The sequence below is a fragment of the Belonocnema kinseyi genome, chromosome 5, assembly GCF_010883055.1.
Source record: "Belonocnema kinseyi isolate 2016_QV_RU_SX_M_011 chromosome 5, B_treatae_v1, whole genome shotgun sequence".
NCBI lineage: Eukaryota > Metazoa > Arthropoda > Insecta > Hymenoptera > Cynipidae > Belonocnema > Belonocnema kinseyi.
In genome coordinates, this window is record NC_046661.1 from 113,669,419 (window position 1) to 113,693,232 (window position 23,814).

General features: G+C 32.0%; 1 protein-coding gene across 1 annotated transcript in view; it reads left to right on the top strand.

Annotated features, from left to right (window-relative positions):
- The window catches only part of LOC117172758 (lipase 3-like), an 86,919-nt gene that overhangs the window by 62,669 nt on the left and 436 nt on the right, over positions 1 to 23,814 (top strand). Inside the window, exons 9-14 of the mRNA XM_033360958.1 lie at positions 20,131 to 20,329; positions 20,516 to 20,630; positions 20,724 to 20,970; positions 21,082 to 21,240; positions 21,487 to 21,571; positions 23,663 to 23,805. Of these exons, the coding sequence (XP_033216849.1) occupies positions 20,131 to 20,329; positions 20,516 to 20,630; positions 20,724 to 20,970; positions 21,082 to 21,240; positions 21,487 to 21,571; positions 23,663 to 23,805 (948 nt within the window). The remainder of the gene's footprint in view (positions 1 to 20,130; positions 20,330 to 20,515; positions 20,631 to 20,723; positions 20,971 to 21,081; positions 21,241 to 21,486; positions 21,572 to 23,662; positions 23,806 to 23,814) is intronic.

Sequence of the window (23,814 nt, forward strand, 5' to 3'; positions counted from 1 at the left end):
TGCCATAACAACCTTATCATCTGCGAACGCTAACCCACGTACCCTTACTGTTTGGAGATCCACACCCTCTTTGTCGAAGAGAGCCATTCTTAAACACTTGTCCATAAATAATATAAACAATCATGAAGACATAACGCATCCTTGTGTAACTCCTTGAATAATATCGAAACAGTCACTCAGTTTCCCATTCACTCTTATACTCGCTTTGCTACCTGTATATATTGTTTTTACAGCTTGTATGATCCATCCATTGACTCCATACTCTTTCAGGACTTCCCAAAGTTTACTTCTATCTACCTTGTCAAAAGCTATTTATAGGTCAACAAATGCACAGAAAACTTTTTTTCCTACTCTCAAACTTTTTTCTGTTATTTGCCTTAAGCTAAATATTTGATCCGTACAAGACCTTGCTGGCATAAACCCGATTTGGACTTCCCAAATCTTTGCTTCTGTTATTTTCATTACCCTACGAATAAGTATTTTTGAATATATTTTACTTACGGTGCTTAATAAGCTAATCCCTCTGTAATTATTGCACTCGCTTTTATCTCCCTTTCTCTTGTATATTGGTACGATAATCGCTTTTTTCCAATCGTCTGGGACGTCTCCCACCTCGAAACATAAATTTATCAATTCGCACACTCTATGTGGTATGTACTCGCCACCGTGTTTAAGCATTTCAGCGTTAATATCATCTACCCCGGCAGCCTTACCGTTTTTTAAGTTCTTAATTATATCCCTAACCTCAGTGACACAGACTTTCTCAATTGAGTTTTCCATCGCATCGTGTTCAACATCGCATTTGAGGTGTCCTATAGCTTCATCTCCGAATTGTGTTCTGAAATAGTATCTGAAAGCCTCTAGTATTCCGTCTGAATTATATACCATTTCCCCCCTACTATTTCTCATGTTGGCAATTTCTGTACTTTTGTTTCCTTTCATTTTTTTATAAAGTAGTTTCCTGCTTCCTTCAAAGTCGTTTTGTATTTTTATCTCTTCTTCTGCTAAAATTGTATCTTTACTTTCTTTAACTAATCGTTTAAGTATCCTGTTTTCGCGCCTATAATCATTTCTACGTCTATTTCTTTCTTCATTGCTAAGATCTGCGATGTTCAAAGTTCTCTTGTACGCTTCTCTTTTTGCTTTTTGGGCAGCCTGGATTTCATCATTCCACCACGCATCACCAGAAATTCTTCCTACAACTGCGGTACCACACACTTCGATTGTACATCTAATAAGGATATCCCGTAACATTGTCCAGGCGCCCTCTATATCTTTGTTTTTTATACGGTCCTCCCATGTTGCCCTATCTATGCCTAAACCAAGTATTTGTAATAAACAGACCCCTTTCTAAGCATAGACCATCTAATTTATGTCCGTTATAGTTTGTTATTGGATCCCCAAAATTCCCTAATACTCTTTCTGTATCCTGATTTTGGATGCCCACCCAACTGTTCATGTCTCCTAGTAGAATTATTCTTTCCCCATGTTCGCAAATGTTTATTGTGTCATTTAAAGTGTCCCAGAAGGCATCTTTTACTTCTCGAGAATCACTATCAACCGGCGCGTAGCATGCTATGATAAATAGTCTTCTGATTCCTACTTTCATTCTAGCCCACAGCAGTCTGGAAGACACGAAACCATGGTCTCCGAGATGCTGCTTAGTTACTTCATTAAATTGCAAAAATGTATAAAATCCAAAATGCTACTAGCGTGTTTACTAGGTACGCTGAGTAGATAGACCGTGGGCCCGCAAAATACATAACTGCTCGCAGGGCTCAGTGAAAAGGTGAGTGGTGGCGACTTGATAAAGGTGTTGATTTTTATAGCTCAGTAACGTGACTCGTATGAGCTCGAAAATTTATGTACAGGTAGGAGATGACGTTAGAAAAAGCACCTCTGCATTGCTAGTTGATTATCTGGATGTGAAATTGCTGCCATTCGGCTTCAAAGTCGCCAAATATTTAGGTAAAATTTTGTTACAGGTAATCTCTTGCAATCAATTTCCATAAGGTAGTCTATTAAAATAAGCAAAATATTGATTTTACAGAAAAAGTTATGAAGAAAAGTTTAACTAATCCCAGAGGTGCATATTTTCATTATCATAACATTTTTTGATAAAATGGAAACACTAAAAAACATCGATTAAAGAAAGACCAGAAGAATGAAAACCTATGTTTCGTCACAGCAAGACATTCTTCCGAAAATGTTCAAGAGAGAAAATATATTGCCTTTCAACTTTACTCAAGCAATCGCGAGTAATTTCATACAATCCTTTAAAATCCGTTGTAATGTTTAACAATGCCTTGTAATTCTCACTTACGGAAAAATATTACATATGAAATTCAGTATAAGGTATAGGTCTATAATAAGTTTCCTATAATACATTTTTTATCATTTTTCGCAATTCTTGAAAAATCATTATGAGGAAAAAGTATAGAATTAAAGAATCTTAAGATATTGAAAGAGTTGAGGTACTAACTTTAAAGATTTTCAAACATATCAGGAGGTTTCAAGGAATTCTAAAGGATTTCCACAAATTTCTAGGGACTTCCACTGATATTTAGGAGAATTTCAGGGATTTTTAGGGATGTACATAGTTTTTTGAATATATTTTTTTTGGTTTGAACATTGTTTTTTCCCCCTTCATGTACACACCTTTACGATATCCCATGGCCCATATAGATTTGATTATTCAACCTTTATTATGAAATAAGCTAAAAGTCCTATAGAAAAAGTAAAGATAGTTCTGGATTCATCTCGGCAATATCTCCAGGTGCTTTTTTCATATAATTTTTTAATTAACTATTTGAGCAAATATATTGTTTATAATTTTTAGAAAACATCCAGAACTATCTTTACTTTTCTATAGGACTTTTGGTTTATTTTATAATATAGGTTGAATATTCAAATCTACATGCGCCATGGGATATCGTACAGGTGTATGCGTGGAGGGGGCAAAAACAATTTTTAAACTAACTTTTTGAATTTTTCAAGTTTTTTTATTAATGATACGTCAAGGTATGTTATGCTTTACTTATTAACTCTTAATTGTTTACAAAAATTGCTGAATACATTCCTAAATATTATAAACAATATAATTGTTTAAATCATTCATTTTTTTAATGAAAAAACACCTGGAGATATTGCCAAGATGAATCCAGAACTTTCTTTACTTTTACTATAGGACTTTTAGTTTATTTGATAATAAAGGTTAAATGTTAATTAACGACGCAATTGTTTAAAAAATTGTTTTTTTAAAAGTGAAAAAACAGCTAAAGATATGGCTCAGACGATCTCGGTGGTGTTTTGACTTTTTGGCTATGACTGTTATTTCATTTTTTATTCAAGGTCAAATTTCAAATCTATATGCATAGATAACTTCTAGGTTGTCAATATTTATGATTTTAGCTATGGAAAATAGAACTCAAAAATGTAATAATTCAACTTTCCCAAGAAATTACGAAAGATACAGCAAAAAGACGAGAGATCAAAATTATTGGTTTTTAAAAGAGTCACAAAATTGTTTTTTTTTCTATTTTTCAATAGCAACAATAGTTTTGGTTTGAAACGTGGAAAATGCTATAAGAAAATAAAAAATTTTAAATTAATTCCAAGCAACGCAAATGACGGTGAAATGGTCAATAGGAAAATTTCTCGTTTCGAATAAACTTACAAAATTGCTCTGTATCATTTTTTAATGGCACCCACTGTTTTGCGGAAAAATGTGAATTTTTACATTCTCATCATATATGTAGATGGAATGCCTTGGTTTTGTGTGATTTTGACGCTATTCATTTTGTTTAATTCTCGAGGCTTTGAGACCCTTCTGAGTCGGAAAAAATAGGTTTTACGAAAATGTCTGCCTGTCGGTCTATCTGTCTGCCTGTCTGTAGTCTGACGACATGATGACTTTCGAAGAAATTTTTACATTCTCATCAGAAAAGGTATTAGATTTGTGCAAAATTCGAAAAAAAGGTTTTTACAAATTGTGTCGGTCTGCCTCTGTATGGATGTATTTATCTATATATTTATGTATTTATGTATTTGTGTATGTATGTATGTATGTATGTATGGATGTATGTATGTATGTATGTCAGTTTCAAAAATTTGCTGTACGGATATTTATATTATACGAAGTGAAGCACGAGATACGGGAAGCCAATGTGTACGTTAAAGCAGGAGGAGCTTTAACAAAAGAGAATTCACTATCAACAAATTACTGTTGTCGATGCTTTGCCCTTTAGTTTAAAAAAATGTGTGCAAGAGTGTGGGGAATATGCAAAGACCGAGCGTGGAGAGCAAGGTAAATCCATTATCGAGCACGAAGCGCGAGAATCAACAGTCGCGCGCCCTAGGCGCGCTCAAACTAGTGAGCGAAGCGAGCCGCGCGCGCAGTGTGTGATGAGGATATGCCCGCGAAACGGGCGGATTTTTTTAACCACGAGAACGAAAATTTAAAAATTACGAAGTGTAAATTTAACTTTCTAATTAATAATTTTTAATTAAAAGCGTTTGAAATTTAAAAAATATATAATAGGATCTTTTTTCCAAGAAATAATTTTACAATTTTAAAATTGGTAATAACACTTTTCAAAATGCATGAAAACATTTTCCAATTATTAACTTTTAAATTGTTTCATTTTTTAACTTCCTCTGGAATTATTATTCATTATTCCTGAAATTATTCAATAAAATACTTTTCAATTTTAAATTATTCATTTATTTAAATTGTTCAACTGAAAGTTGGCCAATTTTAACATCTCATATTAAAAATGAACACTTATGAAAAATAATACAAAATAAGATTTCTTTAATTATATGATTCTAATGTTCGTCCAGGCATCTCGTAGGAAAAAAGTTCTGTTTAACCTATTAAGCAGGAAATGCGCGTTTTTTTGCTAAAATAGTTTATTAAGGGATCCTGAATAAAGTTCCAAGTTTTCTAGAAATGAAACACGTGATTCCCGGAGATATTTTTGAAGAAAGTTCCAAAAATCACGTTTGCATAAACTGACCCACATTATTGAATTTTAGAGCAAAATGTTCAAGACTAAAATTAAACTGAAGGAAATTTAAAAAAAATTGAAGGCAAAAAAAAAACTTCCTATCTTCAATAGGTGCTCAGTTATGGTCCTCCAAAGAACCTGGATTAAAAAAAAGAGGGGAAAAAACCAAATTCGGAAGTTTACACATGAACTTTGAAACATTTGGAGAACTTTTGGAGAAAAAGTTGTACGGCAGGTAATTTTACGTAAATCTAAAAAAAGTTTAATCTTCTATTCTGTCGTCCAAACTAAAAAGATGCATAAGTGACATTTTTATGAAAAATGAGTTTTTGGTGTCGAGAAAGTTGAAAAATACAACAGAAAAAGATACACACTGGAAAAAATGGTGAGTTGGGCCAACTATTTAGTTTGTAAGATATGGTACTGCTATTTTATTATTTGGGACAGCCAGTTACTTAGTTGTTGGTCCTAACTGAATAGTCACTGCAACTAATGGAATTGTTGTCCCCACTAATAAATTAGCAGTATCAGCTAATAAAATAGTAGTACGACAACTTACGAACTAAATAGTTCGCTCAACTAACCATTTTTTTCAGTGCACAAAGCACTTTGCGTGTTCTAAAAGTTCTACAAGGAAGGCAATACGTCATCAGCATACACATGAAACAGAACCTAAAGAACTTTGTGTCTTTTTACATTCTCATCAAGAGAAGGTATTAGAATTGTATAAAATTTGACCCCCGCCCCCCCCCCCCGTTTTTTTCAAATGTCCACGCTTTGAGACTCCCTGAATCCGAAAAACAGGTTTTTACGAATGGGTCTGGCTGTGTGTGTGTGTGTGTCTGTAGATTTTTAGTTTGTCAGCACGATAACTTTTAGAAGAATTGACAGATTGGATTGGCCTTTGGTAGACTCTTTTAATGTCCTAAAATAAAGGTCAAGTTCGTTAACCAGACATTTTGTGTGAAAATTCAAAAAGTGAGCGTATTTTGAAAATTTTTGAGACCACTTTGTTTTTTAAATTCAAAAATTGTCTGTGCGGATTTTCATAGTATTCAATTAGACGAACAATTTATCTTAATGATTTTTTTTGATAATAACAAAACTTATGTCAGTTATAGCCTTCACAAAATTTCAAAAAACACACGAAAATCAAAATTTTAAGCCAAATAACGCATGATATGAAAGTAAGTCAAGAGAAGAAAAATGTTTCTCTTTCAATGCTCTACAACATTGTTTGAACATCTTTTTGATTTTTCTTAAAAAATTTGAAATTCAAATTTTGACAGAATAAAAAAAGAATGAAAAATAAAAAATTACATTTTGCGGTTAAAATGCGCGAAATTTGTCTGATGTGTGTGTGTTTGTCTGTTGATTTTTAGTTTGTTAGCAGGATAACTTTCAAAAGAATTGACAGATAGGATTGGCCTTCGGTATACTATTTTAGTGTCCTAAAATAAAAGTCAAGTTCGTTAGCGAACCATTTTGGGTGAAAATTCAAAAATTAAGCGTATTTAAAAAATTTTTGAGACCACTTTTTTCAGTTTCTAATATTGTCTGTACGGATATTCGTGGTATTCAAACAGACAAACAATTTATCCTTCTGACTTTTTTCTATAAAACAAAAATTTACCAAAGTTATAGCATTTACAAAATTTCAAAAAACACTTGAAAATCAACCTTTTTAGCCAAATAACGGACGACATGGAAAAAATTTAGGAGAAGAAAAATATCTCTTTTTTAATGCTCTACAAGACTGCTTTAACAACTTTTTGAATTTTTTTGAAAAATCGAAAATTCAAATTTTGACAGCATCAAAAAATAATGGAAAATCAAAAATTACATTTTGCGGTTAAACTGTACAAATTAGGTGAAAAGATGGCTAGGCAAAAGTTCTGCATTTTAAAAAGATCTACAAATTTGATTTAAATCACTTTTTGATAGCATGCTTATTATTTTTTTTTTTGATTGTCGAAAACGATATTAACAATAAAAAAAACATTACTCATGACAAATTAATTAATTCATACATTCTTATCAAGAGAAGGTATTAGATTTGTGTAAAATTTGACCCCCCCCCCCGTTTTTGTCAAATGTTTACGTTTTTAGACCCCCTGAATCCGAAAAACAGGTTTTCACCAATGTGTCTGTCTGTCCGTCCGTGGATGGTTTTTTTGTTAGCACGATAACTTTCGAAAGAATTGAGTGATTGGTTTTTCTTTGGTAAATTCTTTTACTATCTTCAAATGAAAGTCGAGTTCGTTAGACAGCCATTTGGAATAAATATTCCAAAAGTAAGCACATTTTGAATATTTTTGAGACCACTTTTTTTTCAAAATTTTTTTCTATGGATGTTTATAGTAATCGAAAAGACAAACAATTTATCCTAATGACTTTTTTTGATGAAAGCAAAATTTACCACAGTTATAGCATTTACAAAATTAAAAAAAAAACACTGTAAAATGAACATTTTAAGCCAAATAACGCATATTGGGAAGAACAATGAATTGTTTGGTTCAGAATAACGTACAGCCCACAAACCTTCACCGATTTCGACAAAAAATCTGGAAAAAAGCTAATAAGATTTCTGAGTGATTTTAGAGTTGAATTACAATTTTTTTTTTAAAATAAACAAATATGACGAAAAAATGGCCTTTTTCTATTTGACATTCCCGGTGCTCGTCAATAACAGGAAAATAGTTGAAATAGCTTAAGTTACATAAAATAGCAGTAGTTAAAGATATTCCAATATTAGACAATATACAAACAAAATTTGTTATTAACAAATTATTTGTTGAAAACTTATTTTCCACGATTTTCCATAAATACATGTTTTTACATTCTCATCATTTATGACTGAGAAAGTATTAGAATTGTCGGAAATTTGACACCACAGTTTTTCAATGGATCTCCACGCTTCGAGATCCCCTGAATCCGAAAATCAGATTTTTACGCTGGCGTCTGTCTGTCCGCCCGGCCGTCCGGTCGTCCGACTGTCCGTAAACACGATAAATCTCGAAAAAATGAACGAATCAAGGCCATCTTTAGCACACTTTTTTAGGTTCTAAAAGAAAGGATAAGTTCGTGAACCAGTCATTTTTGATAAAAATTTAAAAAGTGAGCGCATTTTGAAAATTTTTGAGACTAATTTTTTTCTGAATTTGAAAATTCAATGTACGGACGTTTATAGTATCAAAAAGAAAAAAACAATTTATCCTTATGACTTTTTTCGATCAAAATAAAATTATCAGAGTTATAACGTTTTGAAAATTTTTTAAATCAGCCGAAAATCAAAATTTTAAGCCAAAAAACGCACGATATGATAAAAAGTCATGAAAAGAAAAACATTTCTTTTTTAAAGCCCTACAAGATCATCAATTCAAATTTTTGGATTTTCTTCAAAAATTGAAAATTCAAATTTTGATACCGTAAAAAATAATGAAAAATAAAAAATTCAATTTTGTGGACAAACTATGTAGGATACGAAAAAAGATGAATCAACAAAAATTGTTCTTTCAAAAAGATCTACAATTTCGTTAAGAATCACTTTTTGATAGGACGCGTACTTTTTGTTTCATTCGTGAAAAATAACACTGAAAAAAATGTGTGGAAAAACGAAGAAAGATACATGAAAAAAAAAATTCAACAAAACCTGTTTACAAATGTCTGTCGGAAATCGAGCGCGCAGCGTGAGTGCCACGATGAGAATGTGTACCTCAAAGCCTACAGAGCTTTGAGAAACTTAATCTTTGACTATACCTAATTAGGTAGACAATTCGGAATATGAAGACGAATATAAATACTGCCATCTAAAAGAGACACAGTGTCCCTTACGTATGCTTTAATGTTGTATTTTGAGGCTGTGCTCGAGATCTTTGACAAAAGAATCGTCCGCAAGTGACTTTGTGTTCTTTTTGCCTTGTATTTTTGTTTTTCTGCGACCAGTAAAACATCGAAATTCCATTTTATAAAAGAAATTGGATCAAAAATCAATTTTTTATTGCAAAATATGAAAAAGCACATTGTTTTTAACCAAATAACGTATCTTCATTATCCAAAATTTTATTCGATATTAAAATTCTTTCGGCAAGAAGTTTTTCTCGATTTTCTCAGTTCGAGTCAGATTGGACTTATGTATCTTTTTAGTTTGTACGGCAGTATTTCTAATAGATTAAGAGTTATGCCTTTTCAAAAAACTCAGCATTTTTTCTATTTTGAGCTATTTGTAATCAAATTAGTTTCTTCAAACTGTTCGTTTCGTACATATCCTACAAAAAACGGCAAGAAAACTAATTATGGGGAACAACATTTTACGTAACATAAAAATAATATATTTTAGCTCATGTAGGTTACAAATTATGACCATGAAACTTTGAACCTTTCCATTCGGGAGGCTCTGTATGTTTTGGACAATGTATTGCGACTGTATTTGCGAGCATTTTGGTGGCATAGATGCATTTGAAGTTCATTACAAGTTCACTTTTTTCTCCTTTTCTGTTAAAACAATCAAGTGTTAAAATTTTTTAAAAATAATACGCTTCATTCTATCAATTGCGTGCATATTTTGTGTATTTATTTTGTAAAAATCACTTCCAGAATATCTGTTTTGGAAATTAAATTTAAAAAAAGTACGAATCAACTGATTTTACTTTGTTTATTTATTACTTATACAAAATTTTATTAACCAGAGTAGTTTTATAACGTGGTAGTATTTTATGTTAAGACTGCCGAAAATTAATAAACTAATCAGCGCAGAGGAAACAGTCATTGTTAATTGTTGATAATAAGAGGATATTTAAACAAATTAATTACATAATAATGTAAATGATAAAGAAAAAAATTAAATAATTGACTGATAAATGACTGAGTATCAAAAGATAGGCTACATCTATGAAACTTGAAATTTTTTGTACATATACCACCCTCTATAAGTCCCCGGAGGTAAAATATATTTTATCAGTCAATAAATTAGTCATTTATGGATTTTTTTTTCATCACTTACATTATTATGTACTTAATTTGTTTATATAGTCTTTTATTATCAACACATTACAATTATTGTCTTTTCTGCGATGAGTAGTTTATCAATTTTTAGGATTCTTAACATAAAATAATAAACCGTTATAAAGCTAATCCCTTTAATAATTTTTTTTTATAAATAATAAATGAGCAATGTAAAGTCAATTAATTTGTATATATTCTTTCATTTGATCTAATTTTTTTATTTAAAAAATCTGTTTTCTTTTATGAGGCATAACGCATAATCTATCAAAACTAGAAGATTACATTTTTTTTAGATTCACGCAAAATGTCCTGGCCTACAACTTTTCCGCTTTTGGCATTTACGTAGCTTTACCGAGAAACAAAGTATTTTGAAAAAACTGAACACGAGAATTTTGCCCTGAAAAATAGGTCAAAAGTGTTCAAGTTTGTGGAACTATAACTTATGACCTATTGCGGCTTGGTCATTGTATTTTTTTAGAATTACTCGAAATTGCGTCTACTTTAATTAAAATTTTGAATTTGTTCATTGCAAAATTAACAGGTTCCAAAGTACAGGTACAAACTTCAGGATAGGGGTTTTTGCCTATTTTCTAACAAAAACCCGGGTTCTTTGGAGGACAAAGAGTACTCGGCACAAGGAAAAAATCCTTCTTTTTTTACTTTAATTTGTTCAGAATTTTCTCTAGTTAAATTTTGGTGTTGAACATTTTGTTCTGAAATTCAATGAGCAGGGTCAGTCTACACAAAACCGATTTTTTTAATATTTTTCAAAATTATCTCTAGGACGCACGAGTCTCGTTTTTAGGAAACTTAGAATTTTAACCAGGTACCCTTAATAAACCGTTTTAGCAAAAAACCGTACATTACCTAGTTAATGCGGTGTAAAAGTATCATATGTTTCGACCATGTTTGAAATTGCACTGTTTTAAGCCTTTCAATTAGAAAATTGTTACTAATTTTATTTTAAAATGTTTAATATTTTGAAACTGGCTTCAATTTGAGAAATCATTGTCATAATTTTTTATTTTTTAAATAAAAAAGACACAGAGATAATGATGTAGCGGGCATTATACATCAACAACTTGCCCTAAACCTAGGACTCTTAAAAGAATGGTTGCCCTTCTATAGATGCCTTCCAATTCCCGTTTTAGAAAGCGAAGATTACATCTTATATTGGGATGTTACTATCCAAACGGATCATTACATCCGGGCCAATCGAGCTGACATCGTGATGCGAGCAAAGAAGGTGGAAGAGACTACATCATCGACATTGCTTGTCCGCTTAACCGAAATTTGGAGTCAACCTATACAACCAACATTCACAAGTATAGCGAGTTAAGGCATGAAGTAAATACCATATAGAGGAATGTGAATCATGCATCTATTCATCCCATTGTGATTTCGGCTACAGGCAATGTGCACGCAAGATGCATTGAACATCTTGAACAGTTAGGAGTCAGTAGGGTATTGGCAACAGCTCAGAAGGCGGTTTTATTAAACACCTGTCTCATTGTAAGAAACTTTCTTGACAACCAGGAAGTGAGCGATTAAAAACTCGTGGAGTGGCAGATGATAGCTCTAAGAAAGCATCCAGAGGTGACTGTTGTCACCCCCAACGCTCGTGGCCGCTCGTAATTGTATACCTACAACATCATCGTAGGAGGTTTCGAGCATCGTATTAAATTATTTGAATTAACTTATAACATTCTGATCTTATCAGTCACTTGACTTAGTCCGTGGCTATGATGTATAACTGGGTTCACCTTAGTAAAAGTATAAAAACAATAAAAATAAGGTGTTATAATAAACGCCGAAGGTGTTCCGCGTTGATGTTGCGGTAGGACTTGAGCTTTTCTCTCATGACTTTGACGGCAATGTTGGCGGTAGCATTGCTACTGACAAGATTTCTAATGCCAAATAGGCTGATAACGAAGAGGAGAGGGACTAAATAGAACACCAAAACCCATAAATAAAAAATGGAGAGCGTAATAAATATTTTAAAACACTTGTCGCTTTTCGAGGATCGTCGGGGCGCCCCTGGAAAAACAGCTGGGGGCCACAGCATACGGGATGGTGGCAATAGTGAGCTGCGGGATGGTCAGGCAGATTTCACTAATCAAAAATCTGGCCAGTAAAAACATGTGCGACAAACGTCAAGCAGCGAAATATCAACTGTGTCTGCTGAGGATGCTTTGGCTAGCGTTAGCTATTTGCTGCTAACCACCTCGACAGAAATACTGTGGTAGAGCATCAATTGGGATACCACAATAAACGAGGAATTGGTGTGTCTCTATTACGAAAGTACGAAGTTTGGAACGAAAATGGAGAAAGGATACAATTTAAGAACAAAATTGCTCCAAAGTATCCTTTTATACAAAAAGTCGTACTGATAGATCTAATCGCTAAGCTGAAGGACAATAGGACTAATCTACGCGTTGCAGAAGACCAAGCAATGAAGATTAAACAACAGGTTAATTTGGCGTGGAAAAACGACGGCAATGAACATCAGTTAGAAGAAACCGCATCAAACGGTCAAGCAGGAGCAATTGACGTTCTTCCTTTACCTATTGATGATTCAACACCACCACATCCTCCAAAGGTGGATGGCCTTTTTGGCAGAGAATAGTGGGCAAAGTGTGAGGAGAGAACATCATAGACTCTTCTTACTTAAATACCTAGAGCTAGCCACAAAAATAAATGTGCAGAATCTGGTAGATCAAAAACGCTCAATATCTGTAAACAGACTACTTTCGGCTGTTGAAATAGCTTCTATCAAAATGGAAGTAGAATAGAAGCTTCCTATTGATGAAATTACCTTGGAAGATGTGAACAACGAAGACTTGATTGATTCTGAAGGCATAGGTGCTAGGGATAATGAACATCATGTACCGGATCGATTAGAACCACATCCGGATATTACTAACGACGATGTGGATAGGGAAATCCCAGAAAAACTACAGCACCTTGAAAGGAATTTTGGTCATGCTTTATTAGAGTTTAGATACGTAGAACCAACACTAAGCCATTATCTGCGCAAAATGAACATCACAAATGATCTGCGTGCACTAATAGCACATCTCGAAAGCAAGGTTTTACCTACGTATTGGGACGTAGCACAAACTGCGTTAGAGGTGCAAACACTTGTATACTCTGCAGCTGTGGCAACCGTTAGAACGTTGGGCCGGAAAACTAGGCCTGCAAATGCAGTTTTTGTCCCAGCGAGGGATCGAGATCCACCATGGAAGATTAGGTTGGATATGGATGTTAGCAATGTAAGGTGCAAATTGGGTCAATTAACTCAATAGAAAAAAGGAAATAGAACCAGAAAGCTGATAAACCATGTCACTAAAATCATCCCATCTCGGCATATCGAGACATTAACACCATCAATATTGGATAAAATTTTAGACTCTCAACGACAGAGACTTGATGTTCTTACTGCCAGACTGCATGGGTACAAGAAAAGCAGTGCATGAAGGCAACAAAATCAAAACTTTCAGATAAATGAAAGAAGGTTCTATCATGAACTGAGAGTAAAGCCAAATAACCAGCAAGGCACCGAAGTCCGTCAATTGGAAGATATGACTAACTACTGGTCGGATGTTTGGGGAAAAATGAACAGATGCAAGTTGGACACTGCGTGGTTTAAACTGGAGGAAGCAAGGGCAAGCAATAGCCCTGAAATGCTACTGACAAACATCACAGCTTTAGATGTTTTAGCAGTCTTAAAAAGGGCAAGTTATTGGAAAGCTTCAGGTCCGAACATGGTTGCCAACTTCTGGTATAAGTACCTGAGGAGTGTGCATCTTGCGTTGACAAGGTGTTTGCAGGAGATCATTGAACACCCAGATCTGATGCCAGGCTTTGTGCTCCAGGGTACTACATATATGTTACCAAAAAAACCAGACGCTCAAAATCCATGTGACTTTTGACCGATAGCCTGTCTTCCAACAATTTATAAATGTTTTACAGCTATCATTGCAGATAAGGTATATTCTCGTTGCGACGAGAATGACATTCTTACAGAAGAACAAAAAGGATGCTGTAAAAACTCGCAAGGCTGTGAAGATCTAGTCACTATAGACGCTGTTGCCATGACTCAAGCTCTTAAGCATCAAAGGAACTTACACATGGCATACATTAACTACAACCAAGTGTTTCCTTGCGTGCCGCATGCCTATTTGCTTGAAGTCTTAAAATTTCACAAAATCTGTCCACGCATTATTGACTTTCTAAGCCATGCGATGAGGCTCTGGGGTACAAGAATCAAGTATTTTTATCATGGACAACCAAGGATAACTAGATCAATAAGCTTTACGATGAGTAAATTTTAAGGAGACTCCTTAAGCGTACTATGGTTCTGTTTAGCGTTGAATCCATTCAGCAAAACAGTAAACAGCATGTCTCATTGGTATAGAATTTATGATAATGAGGATGGTCATCAAGTGACCCATCTTCTTTACATGGATGACCTGAAGCTGTACGCTAGTTCAGGGCAGAAACTGCAGCAAGTGATCGATGTCACAAAGCTGTTTTCCACTGATATCCACATGGAGTTCGGACGAGATGAATGTAGAACAGTGCATTTAATCAGAGGGGAATTAGGGACCGCAGGGTTAGAGAACGAGTTCGAAAATGACATCGAGGCAGTAGCTGCAGGCGAATCATATAAATATCTGGGTATTCTTAAATCTAAGGGTATTCAACATACGATAGTTGAGACAATCCTAACGACTTCCTTCACTACGAGACTCAGATTAATTATGAAGAGTTTTCTCAGCTCGGCAAACAAAATCAGGGCGATCAACACATATGCCATCTCTGTCCTCACGTACTCCTTCGGGCTCATAAAATGGTCTAACACCGACCTTGAAAAGTTAAACAGAATTGTTCGCGTAGAAATGACGAAGCACCGAATGCACCACAGAAATTCAGCGATTGAAAGGGTAGTTCTACCATGACATTTAGGGGTAGGGGCGTTGTAGATGTCAAAAAACTGTGTGAGTCACAAGTTATACAGTTGCGAGACTATTTCAACAGCAAACGAAATGTTGCACTTTACAGTACCATCTGTCAAACGGATTTTGACTACACGCCCTTAAATTTGTCCTCAGATGGGGCCTTGAATATAAGGGCAGAAACCATAGAGGAATTAGAAATACAATAGAGGCAGAAAGCCATCCATGGCGAGCACCCGAACACGTTAGATCAAAATGAAGTGGATAGTGAGGCATCTAATATTTGGCTAAGAAAGGGTGTTCTGTATCCAGAGATGGAAGGATTCGTCATTGTATTACAGGACAAGGTTGTCAGCACCAGGAATGATCGCAAACACGTGTTACATCAAGACGTGGTTGACCGGTGCTCATTATGTGGAGATACCAACGAATCCATCAAGCATATTATTGATGGCTGTCGCGTGATGGCTCAGAGAGAATATACGCACAGACATAATGATGTAGCGGGCATTATACATCAACAACTTGCCCTAAACCTACGACTCTTAAAAGAATGCATGCCCTTCTATAGATACATTCCAATGCCCGTTTTAGAAAGCGAAGATTACATATTACATTGGGACGTTACTCTCCAAACGGATCATTGCATCCGGGCCAACAGATCTGACATCGTGATGCGAGAAAAAAAAGGTGGAAGAGTCTACATCATCGACATTGCTTATCCGCTTAACCGAAATTTGTAGTCAACCTATACAACCAAGATCCACAAGTATAGCGAGTTAAGGCATGATGTAAAGACCATATGGAGGAATGTGAATCATGCATCTATTCATCCCATTGTGATTTCGGCTACACGCAATGTGCACGCAAGATGCACTGAATATCTTGAACATTTAGGAGTCAGTAGGGTATTGGCAACAGCTCAGAAAACGGTTTTATTTAACACCTGTCGCATTGAAAGAAACTTTCTTGACAACCAGGAAGTGAGCGATTAAAAACTCGTGGAGTGGCAGATGGTAGCTATAAGAAGGCATCCAGAGGTGACTGTTGTCACCCCCAACGCTCGTGGCCGCTCGTAATTGTATACCTACACCATCATCACAGGAGGTTTCAAGCATCGTACTAAATGATTTAAATTAACTTATAACATTTTAATCTTATCAGTCGCTTGACTTAGTCCGTGACAATAATGTATAAACGGGTTTACCCCAGTAAAAGTTTTCATAAAAACATAATAACGTAACTGAAAATCAAATCACACACTCGTCGGAATCGTACACTCTTCTCCCTAGTTACACGTTATACTATTATCGAATGATTTTATCTTGAATGCATTTTTTATTTTATTTTTAGGAGTTATATAATTTTTTGGGTAAATTGTTGATAGAAAATAATACATCGAATAATATTAATTAAATGAACTATAATTATATAAATAACAAAATGAAGGTTTATTAAAAAACAAATAACTCACAAGTTTTGTTATTTTTTCAGTCTACCAAATACAACAAATATTTTTTTTAACTGATTTAAAAATGTAGACTTTTACATTTATTTTGCTTCTTTAGAGAGATGGTAATCATTTACCAAATTTGAACACATTAAGAAACACCGTTTATTTTCATCCTCTTATGATAAATCATTTCTTAGTGCAAACTACTCTTTCGACTGCAACACCTATCGATGTCGTTATCACCTGATTAGCCTCTCTATTTCATCAGTACTTAATATCGATAAACATTGATAATTACTGTAAACATGTGACTCAAGAAATTATAGCAAAATCTAGAAATTCTTCTATAAAATTGTATTTTTCGACAAATAGCAATATAAACACTATAAATAATTTGAAAAATTGAATAATGTATCTGATTTTAGTAATTTTTTTATTACTATTTTTTACATTCTCTACTAAAAATAACTTCTAAATTAATTATAAGAGAAATAGAACTAAATGGAAGAGTTTAAATATGCAATTATCAGATATCAAATTATTCAATATTTGCGCATTAAAATTTTTATTTGCCTTTGACCAGGAAAAAATTAATTTCGCATATCTTTATGACCTTCAAATTGTCTTATTGATCTCAGTATGTAGATTCTGATCTCAATCTTCACTGTTGATAATCGCAATGCAACATATTAATTTATTATCCGATGACACCTTCCATTATTGATATGAAAAAAATTTCTGATTGATGAAAGCAATTACACCAGTAATTACTGCTTTCTTATTGATAATTTTTTATAAAGAATACTTCTTATTTAAAATCTAGTGGTGGTAATTAAGCCTGGAATAATAAATTATTACATAATTATCCAACAATACGAAATTCTTTCCCAAAATTGACAAAGAAATATTTTAATAAGAACCTTATTTACGTAATTATTTAGAGGTCAGATTTACCGCCTGATTTAGAGTCTTATTTTTTTAATATCGCAATGTTTTTCATTTATTTATTTCTCACTTATATTCTCTATTTAGTTTCTGAATGAGTTTCTTACGCCTTGGACAATTTTTAAAAGAAAATGATCATTATCGATTCTCGAGGGGCTTGTGTTGCAGTTAGTTTATAGATTTGAGCGTTTGATTACACAATTAAAATTCAGGATTTACAGTGTTATCAGCCACGTAGATAAAGCTGAAGATTAGGGAAAAATTTTTGGTAAGATTAGTCCAATTAATCTTGAATAATAAGGCATGATAGGCCAAGATTGAAACCAGTATAAATTTGTTGGGAGGAGCTTAGTGCAGTTAGTTGAATTTTCACGATGATGAGACTCGGTAAATTTCATCCGGTAACCGGCGTTCTTTTCCTTGTTTTTTTGACAAGGGCATCTGTGATACCGGAAGTGGAAAAAGTTGATTTTCTTCGGGGGCTCGATACGAAAAGTATTTATAATGTCTTAAGAAAACCGGATATTGACGCATATCTTTCCACTGTAAGTTTCAATTTCAATCAAATTTGAATTTTAATAAAACTTAAATTTTGAATCCGTTTCTAAACTCTAAAATTCATTAGCAAATTTTATTATTATATTGAATTTTTAATTTAAGTTATTACATTTTATTATTCTTATAGAAGAAAGAACGTGCTTTTTTATTTAGAAATTTGCATAGAATACTTATGCTGGTGATTATATTAATACCACTCCGCCACAATTTTTGTAGGTTAAAATGTTATGTTTGAATTAGTTTAGTAAACGCTGTAAAAAATCCAATAAGTACAGCCATAATATTTTAATATACTTTACAGACCAAATTAAGATATCAGGTAGAAATATATTATATTTACAACCAAATCGTTAAACTTTTGCGTGATGAGACGAATTTCCAACAAAATAGATACATTTTTAACTAGATAGTTGAACTTTTGACTAAAATGATAAATCTTTGAAAAAAAGAATTTTTAACAAAGAAGTCCAAGTTGCAAGAAAGTAGTTGAATTTTTAATCAACAAAGATTAATTCTCAACAAAAAATAGAATAGTAAGCACTTCAACCAAATAAGGATGTAAATTTTCAATTGAAAATAGTTCAATTTAACTAGGAAGGTTAATATTCTACCAAAAGTTTTCATAAAGGAAAGATTTCTTAGTCCAGACAAAATTTTCAAGCAATTTTTTCAAACCAAAAAGGCTATTTCTTCATAAAAAATGGAACTTTTAACCCGAAAATACGAACTCGAACGATCCATTTTCCAACAATTACGAAAAGTTAACTTTCAATAAAAAAAATTCTTAACAAAAAACAATTATTGAAATTAATTTTAGACAACACATCTCAACTTTCAATCAAGAAGTCATAATTTCAATCAAGAAGATTAATTTTCTACCAAAAAATATGATGTATTAATAAAGCAGTTGAATTTTCAACCATAAAAATGAACGGTGAACGAATCATTTAATAGTTGATATATCAAACAAAAAATATTTTAAAGTTAAATGAAAAACAGTCGAATATAACCCAGTATATGAATTCTCAAAGAGAAGTTTTTAACAACAAATTTGAATCCTTAATCAAAGCAGATTAAGTATTAACCAAGCAGTTGTATTTTTAACTAATAAAGATAAAAATTCTACCAAAAGAGATAAAATTTTAAATCAAAAAGTTGCATTTTCAAATAAACAAGGCGAATCATCTGGAGAACAATTGAAGCTTCAACTCGAAGATATGACTTTTCCAATAACAAAAATTGTAACAAAATAATAAATTTTCATCTGAAGAGATGAAACTTCTACTGACAAAATAAGTTTTTAACAAAATAGTTTAAATTTTAAGTGAGCAGTCAAATTTTTAATCACGAAGATTAATCTGGTACAAAAAATGCACCTGTTCGATTTTTATTTAAGAAAGTTAATTTTCAACAAAAAGAAATGAACTATCAACAAAATAGTTCAAGGAATAATTTTTAACTAGAATCGATCAATTCTGAACCAAAAAATATAAAAGTAGAGTTTTAAATTAAAAAGAATCAACTTTCAACGAAAAATATTTTTAAAAATGGTTATTCACATTTAACGGCCTATTAGTGTATACATTTTTAGAAGAAGAAACTGTTTTGGATATGTAAAAATTTAAATATAAATTATGAATAAATTATTAGGTATAAAGAAGGGTTAAAATTCAATGAGAATTGAAAACATCCTTTATCCTTTTAATGTGGATTTTAAAGGAATTTATTAATCATCAACTTGTCTTAAATTTTCTAATCTTTTCACATTATCTTGTTACATATTCTTATAAAAAAATAGAGAGTTGATCAAATGTTAGGTTAAAACTTTGTTTTACAATTTTATTTTTACTGTTCAACCAAAAAGTTCGTAGGGAAAGTTATAGTTTAGTTTTACACTTTTATAATGTTAAAAGCATTGAAATGTTTAGAAATTATAAAATTAAAATATTCACAAGTGTGTCCATTTTTATTAAATTAACTATCGAAACCTCTTGAAAGTCGAAATTTTAAATAGGAGTTTTTGTGTATTTATGTACAAACTTAATCAAAAAATAATAAATGATTGATAGTATTAATAATGTGATTTCGTACATTCAATTAATTTCATTTGTTTTTTCTGGAACTTATCTCTGCTGATTAGTGAAATAGTGATCTATATATTACCTATAAATGGAAAGTTTTAATTTTGTTCATCTATTTTTAGGTTCAGCTTATTGATAAATATGGCTACAATCCAGAAGCACATACAGTGGCTACTTATGACGAATATATTTTAGAAATGCATAGGATAACTGGACCTAAGAGCAATCCAAATCCCGAGGGAAAACCAGCTGTTCTTCTCATGCATGGAATCCTTATGAGTTCAGCTGATTGGATTATTTTGGGCCCTAAAAAGTCCCTGGGTAAGTAAAAAAAATGGTTTATTAATTAAGAAATACAATATTACTTAGCAATTACCAATGATGAATTTAACTTTGCATCAAATATAAGAAGGAAAAATGATTGTTTTTATTTTTAATTATATAGGAATTATTCAATTACCAAAAAAATTGTAAACCTTGTTTAACCTTTGAAAAAATATGCTTCAGGTTACATTTTAGCAGACGCTGGATACGACGTTTGGATTGGAAATGTCAGAGGCAATACTTACAGTAGGAGACATCTTAGTTCTTCTGTAGGCGAAAAAAGCTTTTGGCAATTCAGGTAAATTCAATTATTTCTTTGCAGAATAAAAGGGAAGAGGAAGCCGAAAATTCTTCTTTATTTTTTAAATTTCATAATTATTTTTTCCAACAGCTGGCACGAAATTGGATTGCGCGACCTACCAGCAATGATTGATTATGCTTTGGAAAAGACTGGAAAGAAAAAATTATATTATATTGGACACAGTCAAGGCACCACAACCTTTTTCGCAATGGCTTCTGCATTGCCTGAATACAATGAAAAAATTGTATCAATGCATGCACTCGCTCCGGTTGCATTCTGCAAAAATATTGTTAGTCCACCACTTCGATTTCTTTCATTGATTGCAGACCAAATGGAAGTAAGTTATACAAAAAAAAAAACAATGATTAAATTTATGACTAGAATTAAAATTATAAAATTAAAAAAATAACAAGTATCTTTTCATTCATATTCTTTTTTAAAATTTTAGATGGTGTTTAAATACCTCGGCGTATACGAACTTCGTCTCACCCAAGCATTTTACGACAAATTCACTTCGAAAGTGTGCGACGAGGATTCTATGTTACAGCCACTTTGCAGCAATTTACTATTTATGATTACTGGATTCAGTCCTAATCAGCTGAATATTGTAAGTGCTAAATTTTAAAAAATAACTATAATCTTTTTTTTTTAATTGTCCCTGATAAAAATTTTAACTTTGAAGAGTCGCTGCAGACAGCAGAGATTCTGAAGCATCTTGTTCTTTAAATTTATTAATGATGCATGAATAATTGTTGTATTTAAGAATTTATCAATTACGAGGCATTGACTAAAAATGATAATTCACTTCAACTTTCCTACTTAAAAAAACTTATAAAAATATTTTTTATTTCAGACTAGGCTTCCTACCATATTAGGTCATGTTCCAGCAGGAGCATCTGTCAAACAGGCTATCCACTATGCTCAACTCATGAAAAGAAGTATGTTTAAAATATAATTTTTTACATTCACACCAGAGAAAGTATTAGATTTGTGTAAAATTTTACCCCCCCCCCCAGTTTTTGTCAAATGTCAACGTTTTGAAAAAACTAATCTACTAGATTGGCCTCTGGTATACTCTTTTAGTGTTCTAAACTAAAGCTCAAGTTCGTTATACAGGCATTTTGAATAAAAATTCAAAAAGTTAGCACATTTTTATATTTTTGAGACGACTTTTTCTAAATTCAAAAATTCTCTCTACGAATATTTATAGTATTTAAAAAGACGAACATTTTATTCTGATGACTTTCTTTTACAAAACCAAAAATTACTAGACTTATAGCATTTTACAAAATTCCAAAATCACGAAAATGAACATTTTAAGCTGAATAACGCACGTTATGAAAAAAAGTCAACGGAAGAGAAAATTTTATTTTGAATGTCCTACAAGATTATCATAACAACTGGTTGAGTTTCGGTAGAAAATTTAATTGACAAAGTCTGGGTCACTGAGGTTAGGGATATAATTTAGAAGTTAAAAAACAGTCAGGCTGCTGTATAGACTGCATGTGAACGAGACATTAAAACTAAGTGTGTTTTAATGCCAATACATGTTATGGATTGTAATGATATACAATTTGAAGGACAAACTCGAATGTGAAGCACGAGATACGTGATGAGAATGTGTTCGTTAAAGCCGAAGGAGCTTTAACAAAAAGAATTCACAATCACAAAATTACTGTTGCTGATGCTGTGACCGTTAGTTTTAAAAAGTCTGTGCTGATTTTTTTTGTTAAGAGTATCTTTGAAAAGATAATCTTTAACAACGTCATCTTTTGTAACAGAAATGTCCGAAAGTTTTAAAACGATGTTTTCTTGTTTTCTTTCTCTAAAGAGATATAATTAAACCAAATACTGGGATTCCGTTCTTTTAAAAATAAGTTTTATTTTCTATCGTGGCCTTTTTTCTACAAAAGAAAAACTATAACATTTTTAACTTTTCATTGAGGAAATTACAAATACTTAATATTAAAAACTATCTACGATAAATAATTAAATAATTTTGTAATCATATAAATATTTTGTCCCTTGATCACAGTTTACAATCGCACAGTATTTTTAATTGTAAAATTTCAAAACTAGATGAAAGTAAAATTTATTTCAAATGGTATGAAATAGTATAATTTAAAATTTTATGATCGATCAATTTTTATTTTAAATGACTTGTGTAATCGATCGTAGGAAAATTTTTATTTGTCCCATTTTTTAATTTATTAAATTTATGTACTATTAGCAGAAAATTTTAAAGGTATCTAAAATTATTAAAAGAATTGAAAATGTTTTAAAACTACACGAAATAAGATTTTTTTGAGAAAGTAAATTATTTATAATTTTACAAAGACACTTTTAAAAAGTAACAATTTCGAGAATATAAAAATTCTTTTTAATTTTGCAACATTTGTATTCACATTTATTTCCAAAATGTTTATATTTTTAAAAAATTGTGTAGGTTCATGTGGACATATATTTCACATATAGGGTTCCTACCTGTCAACAGATTTTTAACAAAACTTAAATAAATAGGACAATGATGTATACAAAATTTGCGCAGAATATTAAAAAAAAATTGGTTTTGTAGAAGGTGCAATTGAAAATTGAATGATTTACAATTCCAGACGATTGAAATAGAACAATTCTGTTTGAAACTCAGAATTTTATAGCTTAAAATTTACAGCTATCAAAACATTGAAAATCGAAAGCCGAAGTTCTTAAACAATTTTTAAATAAATATTTGAAATTGAAACTTTATAAAATTAAAAAGTGTCCCCTTAATAGTGTTTAATATTGAATAATTCTCAATTGCAAATACTGAAGACTTAAAAATCTACATTTTTATTTCAAGCAGTTGGAACTTGAAAAAAGCTAAATTTTACAAAGTGTGTTCAAAATATTGATTCAATATTTTTTCTTCTCTTTGTATATTAAAATTTTATCTGAACTTCTTATCAGAAATTTTACTTTGATACAGTGATAAAATACAGAAAAAGAATTAAGAAATAAAAAATAAATCTTTGAAAACTGAATTTCTGCAGATGAATTTCGCCAATTTGACCATGGTATATTTGGAAACCTGAAGAAATATGGAAAAATATCACCTCCAGATTATGATTTGAGTCAAATTTCTGCACCTGTATCTCTACATTACAGTGTCAACGACTGGCTCACTCACACTAAGGTAAATTAA